This window comes from Polypterus senegalus, chromosome 5 (genome assembly GCF_016835505.1).
Source record: "Polypterus senegalus isolate Bchr_013 chromosome 5, ASM1683550v1, whole genome shotgun sequence".
Taxonomy (NCBI): Eukaryota; Metazoa; Chordata; class Cladistia; order Polypteriformes; family Polypteridae; genus Polypterus; species Polypterus senegalus.
In genome coordinates this window covers 67,004,673-67,024,162 of record NC_053158.1, presented here as the reverse complement: position 1 = coordinate 67,024,162, position 19,490 = coordinate 67,004,673, and the positions used below count along the sequence as shown (strand labels likewise).

General features: G+C 42.1%; 1 protein-coding gene across 2 annotated transcripts in view; it reads right to left on the bottom strand.

The window, feature by feature from the left end:
* Nucleotides 1-19,232, bottom strand: part of ttc39c (tetratricopeptide repeat domain 39C) — a 191,058-nt gene extending 171,826 nt beyond the window's left edge. Inside the window, exon 1 of one of the 2 annotated variants that reach the window (XM_039754748.1) lies at nucleotides 18,366-19,232. In XM_039754748.1, the coding sequence (XP_039610682.1) occupies nucleotides 18,366-18,505 (140 nt within the window). In that variant the 5' untranslated portion in view covers nucleotides 18,506-19,232. The remainder of the gene's footprint in view (nucleotides 1-18,365) is intronic. The other variant, XM_039754749.1, reaches the window with a different exon arrangement.
* Nucleotides 19,233-19,490: the final 258 nt, after the last annotated feature.

Below are 19,490 nucleotides of genomic sequence, written 5' to 3'. Positions count from 1 at the left end.
CAGGACAGGCGAACTGGTCAAAATTGAGAAAAGGATGAATGTAGCCAAATACAGAGAGGTGTTTGAAGAAAGACTGCTCTACAGTACAGAAAAAATCAGACTGGGGTGATTGTTCACCTTTCAATGCGAGAATGACCCAAAGATACAGAGCCAAGACAACACTGGAGTGGAAAGTTTCTGTCTTTGAGTGGCCCAGATAAAGCCCACACTCAGGGCCGTCTTTACATATGGGCACACTGGGCAGTTGCCCAGGGGCCTCATGCTAATCTATGTACAGAATGTTGTGACTTCCTGAGTGGTTGTGTAGGTAGGGACCCCAGTGCACTGCTTTGCCCGGGGACCTATGATTCTGTTGAGACGGCCCTGCCCACACTAGGTCTTAGGCACTAATCAGCACACTTAACCTATCCCTGCTTCAATAAAATACAGTAGCAATAAAATACTGTACTTGTACAGTCTCTGAAATAATTATAAAGAATTTCCCAACGTAAACAGTTGTATTTAATATGCTCTACTGTATGACCCCAGCCTTGTTTTTATATGGAAGTCAAAAACTCTCATTCTGAATGCAAACGCAGAGGACTGTGTTCAGCCCATCGCTGTTTTAACAGTTTATACACAGCAGAGGCATGAATCAGACTTTGTCAACAAGTTTGGTGATAACACAATGACAATTGGTCCATGTATAAAAAATGATGATGAGCATCAGTCTGTTAGTCTGGCTTATTGCAAAATTAGTCTGTCATGACGCAAAAAGGAGTATCTTTAAATTATATGGTGTCCATAACACTTAGAATTACATTTTCTGAAGTGACTGAGGAAAGCCATTACTTCATAACCCATCTACTTGGCGCAATCCAGGATCACCTCTGACTTTTTTCGAATGCAGTTTGACCACTGTAGCTATAGAGTGGTAAGTTAAAACATTAGTGGAGCCAAGCTATCATGCACACTTGATATTTTTGATAAACGATGCCTTTAAAAAAACAACATTTTCCTTTTCTGTTTGTCAGACGCCCACAAACCCGTATAGAAACTATCTGTACCTCTGCCATCCAGCAAGTAATATTTTGGTATTTATTTTATCAGCATAGTTGCAAACAGTTTTTCACCCACAAGCTGTTAAACTATGACTAAGACTCCAATATGTACTGTAAGTAACTGCATTGAAAATTTAACAATATTTTTTAGCTTTGTATTATTGCATGAATATTTTATATTTATTCATATAAACTGGTACTTTGTATTGGGAGATTTCTTTGTTTAGTGATACATCTGCCACACCATGTAATTTTATCTTGTCAATTTATTTTTCATGTTTATCCACAACAAGCAAATAGCTTTCATTGTACTGTGTAAAAAAATAAAATAAAATAAAATTACCTGGAATTAAATTTTTCACATGTTTTATTTCATCTATAGACTAAGGGAAACCTTTCTCATTTATATATATATATATATATATATATATATATGTAAACAAGCGCTTTATAGCGCCCGACCCGCATAGAATAGGCAGAGGCACGTGTTCACACTCACAAATATTTATTTTCTTCAGCTGTGTGACACGCCTCCCCGTGCCACACAGCCCAAACACAGTCCAAAACACAAACACAAAGAAGCCAAACACAAACCCACACTTTCCTGCTCCACCACTCCTCCCAGGCAACCTCGTCCTCTTCCTCCCGATTCTGGCCTCGATTGCTGGGAGGCAGGCCCTTTTATGCCCCACCCGGAAGTGATCCAGGTGCCTGACCAGCTGGTCTTAATTGCACCTCCGGGTGGGGCTGATAAACCGCCCAGTGTGGTGGCTGGAACTCTGCAGCACCCCTAGCGGCCACCCCATCTCCCAACCGGGCTGCTGTGGTGGACTCCATGTCACATGGAGCCACGGGGAGATTGAGGAGGAATCCAGTGCCAGGAGACTGCCCCAAGCGCCCGGGAGGTATTGCAAAGTCCATGATGGCTCCCCCGGGACGTATGCATCAGAGGCGTCCCGGCCGGGCATGGGACCCGGCTGTCCGTCACATGGCCCCTCCCTCAGATGAGGCTTGTGGGGCTCATCGGCCTGCCCCGAGGGCGGTCTTCTCCAGGATGGGGAGTCGGCATTCCTGGTTCGCGGTGCGCCTGTAAAAACAGAATAAACAGGTCTGGGGGCGTTGCCCCGATGTCCCTCGGGACAAGCCCACCAGACATGGCCACCGCGGCCACAGTCATAACACCGCCGACTCCCTCCAGTACGGCCCTCTGCATGCGGAAGCAGGCAGGGAACATCTGCCCCTTCGCCTCCGAGGAGGGCTTGTGACGGTTCCGCCCCTGCAGTGCAGCCCTCCTTCGCTCCAAGCCGCCAGGCATACACTGCTCTATGTACGGGTTTCCGGTTTCCTCTTCCGTTCCCCTTTTCCTTTGGGTCGCACTGGCGGTCTGAGTCCCCTATGAGAAAGGAGGGACCCCGCACCGCCTGCGCCCTTTGGACTGCCGCAAGACTGGCGCTAGCGGTCGGGCGGGTTGTTTGGCAGCCGGTTTCCACCTGCTGCCTCCCGCGACGCCGTCCGCCTTGCTGTCAGTCATCACAGCAGCCTCGTGTGGTGGGCGGGTCCGCCTAACAGGCAGTACTAAGCAACACTGCTGCCGCGCGCCCGCCCCTTTTCTCTGCGGTGCCGGCTTCACTTACCTGCACCGCTCTGTCCTGCCGGTGGGAGGCTGGCCACCCGCCGTCGCAAGCCATTCAGCCAGGGCCCGCACGGGATACCGAGCTTCTTCTCCAGCCCCTCCTTCGCCTCCGACAGGACCTGAAAAACTTGCAAAAGGGACTGTAGGGCGAGGACAACGGACTTCACCTCCCTACAGCCCAAGAAACATTAATAGTGGCGGCCGGCGGTGGATTTGGGCTCTCCGTGTCGCCTCCGCCGACGCGTGCCAAGAAGACCCTGTGGATCCCCCACAGGGCCCTTCGGGTAGTCTGGAGGAGAGGGAAGGGCGTCCGTCATCCCCGCCTGCCGATCCTCCTCGGCGGGGGATTGACACACGCCCCCCCTTACCTGTTTCGCGGAGCCGCTCCTGCCCCACTTGCAGGGGCGCCGCGCTGGGAAGCTCGTCCGGGCTCTCCTCCGCCAGCCGCTGGCTCAAGCCGAGGAAAGACACAGCTCCGCCTCGCCACCCCGAGCTGGCTCCGTGCCACGCCATGGACACTGTCCCCTGCCCGCACCGGGTGCTTCGCCCCTCGGCGTCCAGGAGGTAGGATGACCCGCAGGGCGGAAAACATACCCGCAACTCGTCACCTACCTCCGGTTGCAACCCGTGCGGCGGACTAGCGTGGCGGCGTCTGCCAGTTGGCCTCTGTGTCCGCCCGGCTTTTTTCTTCCCCATGACAAAAGGCGCCTGCAGCAGCTCCTCGGCGGCTTCGGTTGGATAGTCCCCGCTGGCTTGCGCGTGCCTGCTTGCGGCTCCTGCCGCGTGTGCGCGCTTCAGTGCGCTGTGCTGTGCAGTCCTGCCCGATTGCTTGCCTGTAGCTGCGTCGGGAGCGCGCTCTCCAACGCCGCTGAGCCGAGAACCGTGCCCCGCGCTGTTGCGCTTCGCTATGCCGGGTCAGCAAGAGTAAAAAACCGCAGGTTCCGACCCAAATGGACGGGCCGGGATCCGCACGACTACGCCAGTGTAAACAAGCGCTTTATAGCGCCCGACCCGGCATAGAATAGGCAGAGGCACGTGTTCACACTCACAAATATTTATTTTTTCAGCTGTGTGACACGCCTTCCCGTGCCACACAGCCCAAACACAGTCCAAAACACAAACACAAAGAAGCCAAACACAAACCCACACTTTCCTGCTCCACCACTCCTCCCAGGCAACCTCGTCCTCTTCCTCCCGATTCTGGCCTCGATTGCTGGGAGGCAGGCCCTTTATGCCCCACCGGAAGTGATCCAGGTGCCTGACCAGCTGGTCTTAATTGCACCTCCGGGTGGGGCTGATAAACCGCCCAGTGTGGTGGCTGGAACTCTGCAGCACCCCTAGCGCCACCCCATCTCCCAACCGGCTGCTGTGGTGGACTCCATGTCCCATGGAGCCACGGGGAGATTGAGGAGGAATCCAGTGCCAGGGAGACTGCCCCAGCGCCCGGGGAGGTATTGCAAAGTCCATGATGGCTCCCCGGACGTATGCATCAGAGGCGCCCCGGCCGGGCATGGGACCCGCTGTCCGTCATATATATATATATATATATATATATATATATATATACAGTATATATATATATATGTATAGCACCAAAAATTAATTTCAAAAACATAATTAAGTAAATTTTTGAAAAACTCAGCACTGCTTTGTATGACAAAAATGTACAGTACACTCATTTCGCCATAATATATAACTGAAAGATATACAAAAGGGATATGCTGTGTAAACATAATTCAATTAGTATTAAGCAATTTCATTGACTGTTTTGCAGTCCAACACATAGGCTCACAATATTAACAACCCAGCAAAACGTGAGCTACTGTAGTTCTTTTAATTTTTGCACAAAGTAATTATAAAAACAACACTTTACTATGTAAATGAATTTATACTTAAGGAGCCAAAAATTTTTTAAATAGCTTCCGTTTTTATAACCTTCAAAGCTTATGAGCTATAAGGAGGAAAGAACTAAAATACATATTTATGACATGCTTGTACATTATGTCAAAGGATTACCAAAAATAATATCTGTGCAAAGATGTTACTATGCTTTGGAACAAAAGACTTTGCCACAAAAACAAACTGCCAGACACTCTTAATTCCAGCTGAAGTGTCCAGTTCTCCAGGCCTCTTTGAAATGCAGCCTCAAGGACTTACCTGATAAAATGGTCAACCACAAAGTGACACCCCAGAGATGTCTCCTCGATCCTCCTCATCTAAACACTTGAAGTGAGCCATAACTCAACAACTGGAAACCTTCATGGACAAAACTTTGCAAAAACTTTCAATCAAAAATGTGGGCTTATGTTGACCCAAGAAACCAATGAAAAAATGTCTATTTGTTTTTTCAAAAATCACTGCAAACATCTGATCTATGCTCTCCCTACATGTTCACTACTCTCAAACTGGCAGTAGCTCTGTTCAGTATAGCAAGTGCTATGTTTTGGCTGAAGTTCCTTCCCTGGCTTATGTTTTTATCCTTTCCATTAATTTTTTAGTTGGAACTATTTAGCGTATTTATTTCTGTTAATACTGCTCTGTTAATTTTATTTAGTCAATACATTTAATGTATTATTGTTTTTGTTCTGTTTAAAAAATATTTATGTATTGTTTCTTTAAATGTCTGTATGTTCTCTGTATTTTGCGAGTGATTTCCGAAGAGGTGGGACCACCTGTCCATCACAGTTGACTGACTGCTTCCAGCTCTATAAAGGCTAATTGGTAATGTATTCCCTCGTGATTCAGTTAATGTGCTTGGTGGTTTGGCGAGCTCTGATTTTGATTATTGCTTCTTTGTTTCTACAGGTTGTGTGACTTCTACTACAGTTTTAAGGATTCTGATTTCTGGTTTATGTATTGAGACTTGTTTGCCGAGGGCTGCCTTTTAGGCAACACCTTTTTGATATTTATATATTCTGGATCTTTATAAAAGAGACGGAACTTGTCTCTGTACAAGCCAGAATTTTACAGTACTCCCTCTTGTAAGACATATTTTCATGTATTTGAGACCATCTTTTGCATTTTGAACTTTAATAGCCTGTTCTCCATTTCGGGGCCCAGGCAGGCCTGAAGCCCACAGTTTCCTGTGGGAATTTTGAAGGTCTCAAGTATTTCTGCTTTTTTGGTGTCAGAATCAGAACAGCAGCTGCCTTGAAGTTTGACCGTGGCAAAGGCTGGAGTGATCCCTTTTACTTCCAAAGGGCAACATGGTGCTAGACTGGAAGGCCTGTTTGTATTGGAGTTAAATGAGACTGCCATTAGTTTAAACCTTGCTGAGGAAAAACAAGTGCACAAGTAAGACAGAGAGACCATACGTAAAAGCTGCATGCTCATCATTCTAAGACGGGAGTTGACTAAACACCAAATGGTCAGAAGACATAAACCTTTCTATCAAAAGAGGATATATACTTTTTGTGTAAAACCTCAAAGAAAAAACTGGAGTACCACCCAAAACCAGAAGGTGCAACCAAGGTAAAGAAGAAGAGCTTCTGAAAAAAGAAAGTAAAGCACGCTGTAGATCTTTCTACATGTGCAAGAGAAAGCCCACCATGAAATGAACAAAACTTTGCCCATGCCAAACATAAGTATATTGATTCAGAGAACTACAGTATTAATTGTAACTTAGTAGTTAGAATAAAGCAAGCTAACATATTATAGTATTGGTATCACTGTAACTGAAAAGTAACAACATTTTAGAAGGATAAGTTTTTAGCTGTTATAGGCTTTTTCTCCTTAAATCCAGTAAGAAGTTCAGAGCAGCGTCTCACATGCACACACATACATACATACATACATACATATATACATACACACACAAATTGGAGGTCACTGGGAACCAAAGCAGACTAGCTGTTAGCAAATCAATGCTGCCATCACAGAGCAAGCACTAGAAAAAGTATAAGTAGCTAAAAAACTTCTCCATCTTGATCGCATTAAATGAAAGATCAGAATTCATAAACATTGTTGATTGTTGGAATTTACAAAAACACTTTTCGAGGCGAATATGTTGTATTCACCAGTTAACTTAATTGCCAAATATTATCATGGAAATTCATGTGTGGCCTGCTAAGGCAAGCATTTTTTCCAAGCACCCTATGATGCTTTATGAGGCCAGCATAACATAACAAAGCTGTAGCAGCCATGTGGAGAACTTTCACTTGGTGGCAAGCACAAGAGGGGGAATAAAAGCCATTTCAACTACTGAAAACTGCAGAAAGCACTTGTTTTGTGATATTTTTCTCTGTCTCTTACTGCACTACTCTATTCTACTTGTGGTTTTTTAACCCCCCCAGGGCTCTTCAATATGCTGTATATGGGTTATCAGAGAACTTAAAAAGGTAAAAATGGGCCCTGAAGCCACACAGATTGGGAAACACTGCCAGATTTCCTTGCAGAATTAATGGTACTGCCAAGTGATGTACAACATTCTGCACCAGCTCCACATGGCTAATTATGCATGCAAATTAGCCATGCGCCCAGCAACAACTGAAAACAAATCTTAAAGGAGCCCTCCCCTCATTGGAATACACAGGACACTCTGTGAAATAATAAAAACAAAAGATTTATTTCTATATACAAGGAATATCTTATTTTTAGCATAATAATTGGTCCAGCAAAGTTGGCAGACTTTTACCTAGCCCCCAAGGTAACTTGAAAGACCATTGTTCCATTATAATCCACTCAAAATTAGTTCAGCTCCTTCTTCCCCCATTGACTTCAGTGAACTTTGTGGAGTTTTCTGTGATTTCGCCAAACTCAGAGTGAAGCAAATTCAAGGGCGTTGCTATTCATAACTTATGTGCTTTTTTATATAAATATAGAAAAAAGTTTAGCTAAGCTATTGTAATTTTATTATTTGTGTTGTTTATTATTGTCCTTTGTTTGTGTATCTATAAACATAAATATTGATATATGCTTAAATAAATCCATCTTCTGCTATTTTGTTATGGATAAACTGTATTACTTTGTTTATTGCAGCAAGCATGTTTGGGCTATTTGCTGAAGAACAGTCTATCATGGGCAGCATGGTGGTGCAGTGGGTAGCGCTGCTGCCTCGCAGTTAGGAGACCTGGGTTCGCTTCCGGGTCCTCCCTCCGTGGAGTTTGCATGTTCTCCCTGTGTCTGTGTCGGTTTCCTCCGGGTACTCCGGTCTCCTCCCACAGTCCAAAGACATGCAGGTTAGGTGCATTGGCAATTTTATATTGTCCCTAGTGTGTGCTTGGGGTGTGTGTGTGTGTGCGCGCCCTGCCCGGGGTTTCTTTCCTGCCTTGCGCCCTGTGTTGGTTGGGATTGGCTCCAGCAGACCCCCGTGACCCTGTAGTTAGGACATAGCGGGATGGATGGATGGATAGTCTATCACAATATCTGGACCACAACAGAGAAAGTGAAAGTATTTTTAATATAGACTTTCACTGATTTATGAATTTCACTCATAAATTGTGCAGATTTCTATATTTTTATAAGATGAAACAGTGATCTGTCACACATTCCACAATAGAGTAGAACAAGACATACATGAACATATAATCTATTGTGGCCTGTAGGGGACACTCTAGCTCCCCAAAAACCCAAACACAGACAGGCTCTGGAGACAAGTGTAAAGTACAAAGAGTTTTTATTGTGGGAAACTCTGCTTTGCAAGCATTTCCCATGGCACAAAGCACAACACAAATAAAAGCACAAGCAGCACACAGCAATATACTTGTCTTCTTGTCTGTCGCTCACTCTTTGTCTCTGTCACTTCTCTGCCTCCTCTGCTCCTCCTGGAAAACTTTGTTCTCCACCTCCTAACTCTGGTTCCCCAAATGAAGACAGCAGACTTCTTTAATGTTGCACCCCGGAGTACTTACGGTGGCCCGTTAGCACTGTCCGGAAGCACTTCCAGGTGAGGTGGAAGCCCAATGAAATAGGGCTTTGCTGTTCCCGCAGCAACCCCCGGAGGCACCCATGGACCCCAACAGGGCTGAGTCTGCAAACTCCAACTCCCAGAGTGACACGTGGGAATCTAAGGCACGACTGCAACACAGGAGGGGGCTGCCATATAGTGATCCAGGGCAGATAATGCCCTGCGCACCATCTTTTCTCCGGTCCTTCTATTATGAAAGGATCCCAGATGGGATCTGTATGTCACCACTCAGCAGGCTATTGTCTAAGAATATACCTGATTTGGTCTTCTAAAGCAAAATAAAAGGCTGCACCTTTGATGTAAAAACACACTTTAACTTCTTGCAACAGCAGCATAGTTATCTTTTGACCTTTTACAACTGAATTCGCTCATTAGGCATTCACAAGGCCTTTATAGTACTTGCATGCACCTATTCCAATTACTGATGTTGTAAAGAACATTCTACATTTTTATGAACATTCTTACCAATTTAAGACATATACTGCATACATATTCTGTTAATAAAAGCAGGGTTATTAGTGGAGCGGTTTTCTTAGGCAAATCTCTTTAGCAAACAGTTCTTTTTTAAACTCTTCTTTTTAACAACGTTAAGAGAAGTTGCTGAAATTCAAGTTATCTTCCTGTTCTTACACACAGCTGCAATACTTCTTCCCTCTGCACATTATGTTGTCAGAAATGACATTTCTTCTGCAGTCACTTGTACACCACACCCTTATACAAAATCAACTTTTCCTGGAACTTTTGTCATTGACGTTCAGATCATATCCGGATCTTTGATCAGACATCAACTACTGCACTTTGTAACCTCACTGAATAAAGTAATTGTGATATGGTGACTGATAAACATCAATTAAGATAACCTATGTTACTCTTTTGCATTTTTCTACACTTCTCAAGCTATGCTTTTGATGCATATTTGTATCGTCCAGGTGTATAGATAATTACTTTACAAACTGTCAAAGTACTGCTGCTTTTCAAGAAAATAAATAGAAAATGAAAGTTGAAATTAAAAAAAGATGTTCTCTTTCAATTTGAGAAAACAAGGTTCAGGTCCTGGGGCAGGCAATTGCTGGTGACTGTAAATTGGTCCAATATGAACTGAGCCATGTATGTGTGTGTGAGTATTAAGGCACCTTGTGAGGTAATGGCATCCCATCCAAAACTTGTTACTTTTGCTGCCAGGATTGGCTTCATCTCCTTGTGATCATGAAAGAGGGCAAATAAAGTGTAGAAATTGGATGTGCAGAGGAATGGAACAGTCAATGCAGGCCTGAAGTCATAGTAAATAAATATCCTATGGAATACCACATACAGACACAAAACAGAAAAAGGTCGCTCACACATTTCTTTAAGTGTAAACTTGTGTTAAATATGGCAGTTCTTCAGAAAGCAAAATCATGAGTATACGAGTATATGTTTTCCACCTTTCAGGTTATGTGACATGCAACTGACTGCATGAAAAGATAGGAAAACCTTCAAACTAAACAGCTTTAATAGGTCTCGTGTTACATTCAAAAAAATATTCATACTGGTTACTCAGTGTTACTGTCTTATGTATCTAGCACTCCGAGTTTGAATTGTGTGCCTGGTCATTGTTTGTGTGAAGTCCGCTTGCTCTCCTGTGTCTGGTTAGAGTTTTCCTCAAGGTTCTCGCTTTTTTTTTATCCCCAAAAGGTGTGCTTGTCAGGATTGTCTGGCAATTCTGAACTGCCTCTGTGGGAGTCTAAATCTGTGGGACTGACACCCTGTCCAGGATTTCCAACACCCAATTGGATTAAATGACTTTGAGAAGATTATGTTACATCCTTATATATTTGTAACATGTTCATTCTGAATTAACTTGTCATCATTTTCCTAGAGAATGATAATGCATTTTTGGAACAAGGCTGACCTGGGACAGTTTTAATCTGGACTTAAAACCATCCCTCATATATAATATATACAGTATATACGCTCTCACACACACACACACACACACGTATTGTAAGGGACCCAGCCGGGATGCCCAAAAGATGGGGGAAGGCAGCTGCTTTAGGGCACGGCCTCCCCCAAAATGCTTGATGGCAACTCCCCTGGTTTACAGCGGTGCCTCGGATTCCCATAGGGCACCATGGGACTTGCAGTTCTTTATCTCAGCCCTGTTGGGTACCGTGGGTGCCGCTGTAAAAAATGGAGGAGCCACATGGCATGGGGTTTCCACCTAACCCGGAAGTGCTTACAGACCATTTGGGCGTAAGAACAGAAGCACTTCCACCGTTGACCACTATAAAAGGACTTGCCAGCCTCACAGTGACAATCCAGAGTCGGGAGGTGGAGGGCAAAGATGAGAGAGAAAGGACTGTGTGTCATATTATTTGGTGCTTATGTACTGTACTGTGCTGTGCTGTGAAGTGGGGAGCAACAGAAAACGCTTTTCCACTGAAGAATAAAACGTGTGCTGTGTTGAACTTGTGTCTCAGCCTGTCTGTGTCGAGGTTGGGGGAGCAGTACGTACTCTGGTGGTCCACAGTATATATGTTATTGTGTATATTGCATAATGTTTCTCTGTTTATGTTTCAACATTATGTTTACATTGTATCTCTTTTTTATTCTATGTTTAGAATTATTTTATTGTGCACTAGGCTCATAAATGAAGTCTACTAATAGGAATAAACTAAACTGAAATTGAATTTAATTTAATTTATATAAACAGCAGAAAGAATACTACAAATAGGATGTCACAGATCTTTTATAAAATGAAGACTACACTTAGAGAGAGTCCATTTAGATGAAGGGCTATTAAATAATTAAGAGGTGGCCAATGATAAACTGATTTTCATTATTAACACAAAACATGTTATTAAAGACAAAGAAGACTGTGGAGCCAGCACTGGTCAGAAGATATTACTGTACTACAACCATCGCAATCTGCCCTAGAGGACTTCTGAGATTTTTTTTTTTTTAATACAGTACAAGTGAAATAACAAGAAAAAACTCAAACTGAAGTCTCAAATACAACTGCAAAATAAACAAACTGCAAATATAAACTCTAGGTTGAAATAAATAAAACTTTTTTATGGTGGCTATTAATTTTTATTGCACTTATGAAAATGGGGACAAGAAAGATACTGTCTTGACATTTTCAGAACTCTACACAAATACTAAATAATACAGCAGTCCTACGCCTGTGTTTTAAATCTCATGTCTTTTTCATCAATCTGCCGAATTTCTCTGTCACTTTAACCCAACTGAGTGTGTTGTGGGAGTGGAACCTTAATTTCAGCCACTACAAACACACAGAGCAAAAAGCAGACCAAGATAGGATATCTGGCATTGGCAGGTGTGCACACAAATGAAGTTTCTCTCTCTCTCTCTCACACACACAAACACAAACACACACACACACACACACACACACATACACACAATGTACACAAAGTGTCTCTCTTTCACACACACAAAATAAGACCAAGACAGTTTAAAGAAGCAGATTGTGTAAATCTTTGGATACTGGTCTTTTAACTATGGCAGTAAACTGAAGTAACTGGTGTAAATCTGTGTGAATATGAAGATAAAATGATACTTCATACAGAGGGCAAACCAGCACAAAAAAAATAAATGTTGTATACATATAGTGGCTATAAAAAGTACTCTCTCCTTTGGATGTTTTCGCAATTTATTGTTATATAGCACTGAATGACAATGGACTTAATTTGGCTTTTTTCCCACCGATCAATAAAAAAAAGACTATTTAATGTCAAAGTGAAAATAGAACTTTGTAAAGTGGTCTAAAATATTATAAAATATTAAATACAAAATAATTGATCACATAAATATTCACACCCCTCACATCAGTATTTACAAGATTCTTGTTTGGCAGCCATGACATATGCTTTACATTTCGGGGCACTATAATTTTTTCCCCATTCTTCTTTGCATAACTAGTCAGGCACAAACGTTTACATTTCTTTCTTTTTCCCAAATGCAGTAGAGGCAGGTGAAGTGACTTGCTCAGGGTCACACAGTGTCAGTAGTGAGATCTGAACCGACAACCTCACAGTCCTAAGCCTTACCCACTAAGCCATACTGCCTGTCTGTGTTGCTGTATTCACATTATACTCTAGACTGACAGGCCTGCTGCAGAGAAACATCTTCATAGCATGGTGGTACATGTACCGTGCTTCATAGTGAAGACACTGAGCTTTTCATAATATACAGTGCTTACATGGCGATTATTCTTATGACCGAAAAGACGATTTTAGTCTCACCACACAACAAAACCTTCTAGCTGATTTCAAAGTCTTCCATGTGCCTTCTGGAAAACTCAAGCCATAACGTCAAGTATGCTTTTTAATTTTATTTATTTATTTTTTTATAGTAGCTTTCTCTTTTCCATTCCCCCATAAAGCTGAGACTGGTGAAAAACTCAGACAAGAGTTGTTGTATCTACAGTCACTCCAATCTGAGCCACTGCATCATGTAACTCCCTCAGAGTTCTCATGAATCTCTCAGTGGCCTCCCTCACTCGTCTTCATCTTGCACAGTCCCTCAGATTTTGTGGGCAGACTGCTCTAGGCAGAGTTATAGCAATACCATACTTTTTTTCCATAATGATTGGCTTAACTGGGCTCCAAGGGACAGTCAGTGACCTGTAAGTTATCCTGTCCATCCCCTGATTTGTGCTTTTCACAGAGTGGCTTGAGGTATTTTTTTTGTCTTCATTGGGTAGATGAGACCACAATACTGACTCTCAACAAGCTGGACCTTGCAGATTCAGAAGTACATTTATAAAACAATCAACTGAAACTCCTTGACTATAGACACGTGATCTCCACTGAACTAATCATGTGACGTCTAAAGCTAATTAGCTGCACCAGTAATGATTTAGGTGAGCCACAGTAAAGGGGGTGAATGAATACTTATGTAGTCAGTTAGTTTGTATTACTACGCAAGACCACCTTGCACAGATCAGGTTTCACTTTGATATTAAGTACTCTTTTCTGTGGATCACTGTCAAAACAGGCCACATGAAATCCACTGTGATTCAATGCTGTATAACAAGAAAATGTAAAAACTTCCAAGGGGTAAATTCTTTTTACAGGCAGTGTATGGATATATTTCATTCGGTACATAATACTCTATTAATTGTTTTTTTTTTTCATCTTTTGTTTAACGCTGTGACTAGTAAGAGGAAAACAAGGGGAAAAAAAAGCATTTCATTGTACTTTGTGCACATGACAATAAACTGGAACTAAAATCTAATCGTACTGGGAGCAGCATGAACATAATTAATGTTTGTGTGTGTTTGTATTCATGTTTTTAATATACAGTATATGTTGTGTGATGTTCTGTTTACTGTATGGTGTGCTATTCATTATTTGTTGTTGTTATATCATACTGTGACTTGTTCATGGGTGACATGCAGTTAAGTAATTAAGACAATCACCTTGAAGTTTAATGAACCAGACTTTACAACTTGCCACTGAATCGTGTAACTTTCAAAGAAGTAAATGTAACATTACCTGTATTTATTATTCCAAATATTGTAAAAGCAATTTAGCTTTCAAAGAGATATAAATTCTCATTCTTCTGCATGGAAACTCTGTTATGCCACTTATAATGTAACACTAGAGCTGGCTTGTAAATCACTACAAAAATCACTTGACAAATGGTATAAAACTATTACAATATTTGTTGCAAAAATGACTTTTCTGTGTTAAAGTTCTACTCCAATAGTATGTGTTATTAAAAGAATATGAATTAGTGTCATTAAAAAGGAAATGTACGTTAACATTCAAGAGCCCTGTGGAGAATGCCAAACTGGCTGTTCTGTTGTCAATGATTACATGCAGTGAGGAATTACACTATTAATTGCTGTGAGCCTTCACTAAGAGGGCAGCATGATGGCACAGTGGGACAGTTAGGAGACGTGGGTTCGCTTCCCGGGTCCTCTACGCGTGGAGTTTGCATGTTCTCCCTGTGTCTGCGTGGGTTTCCTCCCAAAGTCCAAAGATATGCAGGTTAGGTGGATTGGCGATCCTAAATTGTCCCTGGGGTGTGTTTGGTGTGTGTGTGCCCTGCGGTGGGCTGGCACCCTGCCCAGGAATTTGTTCCTGCCTTGTGGCCTTTTTTGGCTGAGATTGGCTCCAGCAGACCCCCATGACACTGTGTTAGGATATAGCGGGTTGGAAAATGACTAACTGCCTGACCTCCATTAGGAACATATTTTAGTGTGCTCTTATAAGCATACTGATCCTATAACACTAAAAGATAGCTTTTCTGAGTGAACAGTGTAGCATTCCGCAAAAATAAACACTTTAATAAGGACAGTTTTATAAAATCAGACGAAATACAAAATGTATTTTCTGTCAACTGTCTTTGTAACTAATAGGTACTAAATTTCAATCATGTGCTTATAAAGGTGTACTCTAGTTATCTCCTCAACCAAAAGACATGCTGCTGTCACATTGGTCAGGGCCTCTAAATTGCACCAAGATGAACGTGTCTATAGATGCTTCTCTGTGAGACCCACAATTGGCTACGATTCTTCAACAGGGTGGGTTCCTGTGTTGCCCTTATCCCTTTCATCATAGTCTTTGCTTCTTATGGACCGTAAAAATGGAAAGGAAAGAAATGGAGGGATTTGTTTATTCAGAAACAAGTGAAATTTCTAATTTTGACAAAATACACACGACAAAACAAAACAGTAAATCCATTTATCAATTCTAAAACCTCTTCGTCCATGTCAGGGTCAGTTGGGTCCAGACATAATCCAGGCAGCACTGGACACAAGGCAAGGACCACCACCTAATGGAGCGCCATTTAATTGTACATCCTTGGAAACTTAAGGCCTTATGGAGTTAGGAAACAGCAGTGGTACTCAGCACCATGCTGCTGACCTACTATATATATATATATATATATATATATATATATATATATATATATATATATATATATATATATATATATATATATATATATATATATATATATATATATATATATATATATATATATATATATATATATATATATATATATATATATATATATATGTCTGCTTGTTACCATAACTTTTCCAAACCCACTTAATCCTGTTCAGATTCACTGGGGCCAAAGCCTACTGGGCATAAGGAAGGCCCAAACTCGAGCCACGGCATCAGTTCATCACAAGGGTCGCCTATGCATGCACACAGTCACGCTCACCTATATGAGGCTAGTTTACAATTAACTATAAACCTAACACACCTTTGTTTGGCATGTGGGAGGTAAGCCCACAACCAAGTTGCAGGATTTGAATCTGGATTTGTTCAGAGTACAGAGTGCCTTGCTGCCCCTTAAACCCCATTACAAAAAAAAAGAACAATGCTGCTGCCTTCCGTCTTGTTTCTCAAGGTTGTGTAGAACTCTCTTGCTATGTTGCATATATGTTTATACTTCCATAGCTCACGTATCTCTCTTTTCCTTGGCTTCTTCTAGAAACACAAAGATATGCATGGCATGCATGCATGAAGGTGCAAACATGAATAGCACATACTGTTAAGGGAAAAGCTGAAAGACAAACATCACACACTGAATAATTAACATTCAGCAATATAGTAGTAAAGTAATTACAAGATATCATTTACCTCTCAACTCAAAAGTTCATGCCTTGGTGTAGTAGCTTCTCATTAAATATTTTCCCTACTGGGACAACTTCAGCTCACCACGACATAGATGTAAAGATGTGAATTCAGGAAATGGATGGATGAGTGAATGAATGCGAGTGTTTGTGGCTTGGAATGTGAGGACGTTCCTTTCAAGGCCGGTTAATGCTGGGAAAGTCTCCAGCTCCCCACAGCCTTGGACTGAAAAAAGGATATTCAGGAAATGCATGGATAAATGAGCAATTGTGATGGACTGTGTCCCCTGTCGCAGCCTGGTGTCTGCCTAAAGCTTGCTGCTCCTGTCTCTCTAAAGTCTTGTACAGCAGGGGTGCCAAATATATCTTTTTAAAGAGGGCCACTTCATCAATATCCAATATATGATACAGACAGCACATAATGACTGTCAGTTCTCTCAAACACCCCCTTTAACATTCATTTAATTTACAGATTGGATCCCTATATATTATAAGAAGAATCGCACTTACAACTGGCAGTAAAATGCATCTCCTATGTCCGCTCAAATGTATCTTCTCAGCACAGATAAGACCAGAGTGGTGGCTTTCTGGCTAAAGGACCTGTGCTGTTAACTGGAAGGTTACCGGCAGTTTGAATCCCGGAAGTGCTCGAAAGAATGCTACTCCATTGGGCCCTTAACCTGCAATTCCCCCAAGATGCTGTACAAATTGCTGACCCTGGACTCTGACCACAAACTTCTCTCTCTGTGTCTATGGAGAGGAAGCTGGGGAATACAAAAAATGAGAAATTTCTAATGATGAATGAAGGAAATTATTACAATGCATTGTAGGTAGAATAAGAACCGGACCCACAAGAAAAAGTGAAAAGAAAATGAAATGCTATACTGCTATTAAAAAATGTATTTTAGAATAAAGTTGTGCCCTCATGAAGGATATGCAGCTTGACATGCGCTGCTGCTGCCTCTCTGCTCACATTTTAAAAGTCCATAGGTGTCAGTGCTGACCACCCTTCTATGGCTTACCCGAGTGCTGCCACAACCCTACATGCTTCGATCGTCTTTTCCACAGGCTTGAGTGGTGTAAGTGGATAGAAAACACATTTGTATTAACACTAGTGTTAAATGTCGCTATCACTGATGGAAGCTTGCCGGTGTTGAATCCGCAGCATAACAAAGCAGCTTTCGTAAATAAGTTAGGAAAAAAAATGCCTGCAGCAACTAATTCTGCACTTTAAAAATTACTTTTTGTTCTTTTTTTTGTTTATTTTGCTTTCAGAAATACATAAACACTTTATGCATAATTTAACAAGTACTTAAGCTAAGTGAGAAGTGATCAGCTTTTGTTATCGAAAATATCTGCAGGGACAAATTCTATATTTTGGTAATTATTGGTTATTATTTATCTTTAAAAATGGCAAGAAGAGCCAAGAAATTCAGGCACAAGAAAAAATAAACTTATTTAATAAAAAAGACAACCTGTTTTAGAAATGACTTCTTAATTTTGTACCATGCCTTAAAAAAATATAAGCAGTGTAAAAACACTAGCTGCAAATATGCTTTGATAATAAATCTAAGTTCCAAAACAAGTACCTTTATGAGGACTGCAGAAAAAAATACAACAGAGAAAAGATCCTGGCCTTTTGGGTTTTTTTTTTTTGGGGGGGGGTCACATATTCTTGTCTAGGGAACCTTGAAGGAGTCAAGTCAAGGTTGAGAAACACTTTTGTGCAGATTAAAAGGGATTGGATTATGGATTGGTTAAAAAGTGTAAGCAAGGAGCAGGAAAACAGATTTGCTTGCTCTATAGTGTACTTCTTAGTACTAACACATTGAATCTCAATCACATGTAAATTTAGGATAGTGGAAATAACCTTTCATTTAAAAGAGGCAAACCTAACAAAAAATAGGAATTGTCAGTTTAACTGCACATATCAGATATACAGTAAGTCTGTTTGCCATTATTATATTGTATATATCCAGTATAAGGCGTGCTTTATCAACATGTCATTTGTGAAGTGTATACAGTATCCCTATTCAGCAATGGTTTACCTCTAGTATTACAAATATTTTAAATACACACTGGATACGATTTTATGAATGAGCAACCCAACTTTCTGAGCTCCATTTTAAACCAAATCTAGTAGACTAGTAGACAAAAGCAGCAAACGGACAGGCATCGCCTCACCTGTATTTCTTGAAGAGCTCGTCGCTCTCTCGGAAGCCGTTGTTAAGCAGCATGTTGATTCCTTGGAGTGCCAGCTCCGCATCATCTATTTGGTCCGTGCTGTCATCTACCTGTTCATGAACCTGTTCTGGCCCGGCCATGGCTCTGTGAATTTAGCGGGCAGAGTGAATGCACAACAAAAAAAAAAATCACACCCTCTCGGCCCAGAAAGTGCAACTATCCCTTTAAAAATACTGTATAATGCCTGAAGGAAGACCAGGGTGAGGCGTGTATCCCCAGAGCGCTCCGCACAGGAGTAGCGAGAAGCAGGAATAGAAGGAGGACAAAGAGGTGGTGGTGGTTGTAGCTGAGGAGGCGGGGAGCTTCTGGCTGGCGATCTACAGGCACTGACAGCAGCAGCAGCAGCAGCCGCTGCAGCAGCCGCCGGCGTTTTACACGATAAGCTCTCCTGTGGAGTCTGCTGTGACTGTTCGTCGAACAACTGCGCCGCGTCAAACAGAAATGCAAATCACACAAGACTAGCCTCCAGAAAGAACACCGGCCTTTCACTACGCTGATTTAAATTGACACGTCGCTAGCACGCCTTTATTATGTCCTTTGGTATTTCACTCTCTCGCACACCTAACTATCTGTCCCCAAAGCTCCATCGCCCGCTGTCTTTTAAAAGAAAGGCTCTTGTATTACCACTTCGCCGTTTTATTGGTAGCGCTTTATAGCAGCGCATGCTCCTAATGTCACAGATTAAGATTCTTTCAGGCTTAAAGATGTGTGTATATCATAATAAATTACAACATGCAGCAACTGTCCAACACGTCAGTGCCTGAAATGTTAACTGCTTCCCCTTTTCGTTTTCATTCTCTGTCTCTGGGAAATAGTCATTATGACAACTGTAACCCTTCACCCTGGCACGCCAGCCAATAGAATTATGGGAGATCCGGGACTGTTTGTAATGGCCTATGGGAGCGAAGCAGTAATCTGTGACGTCAACCGTTGACAAGGCGGGGAAAACTGAGCCGCGACGTTCATCCGAATACGAGCGACGTCTTTGCACGTGCAACGGTTTGGCTGCGGTAGTAACGAAGCTGAGTGCGCAAGGTCTGCATGAACGAGCACGTACGCAAATTT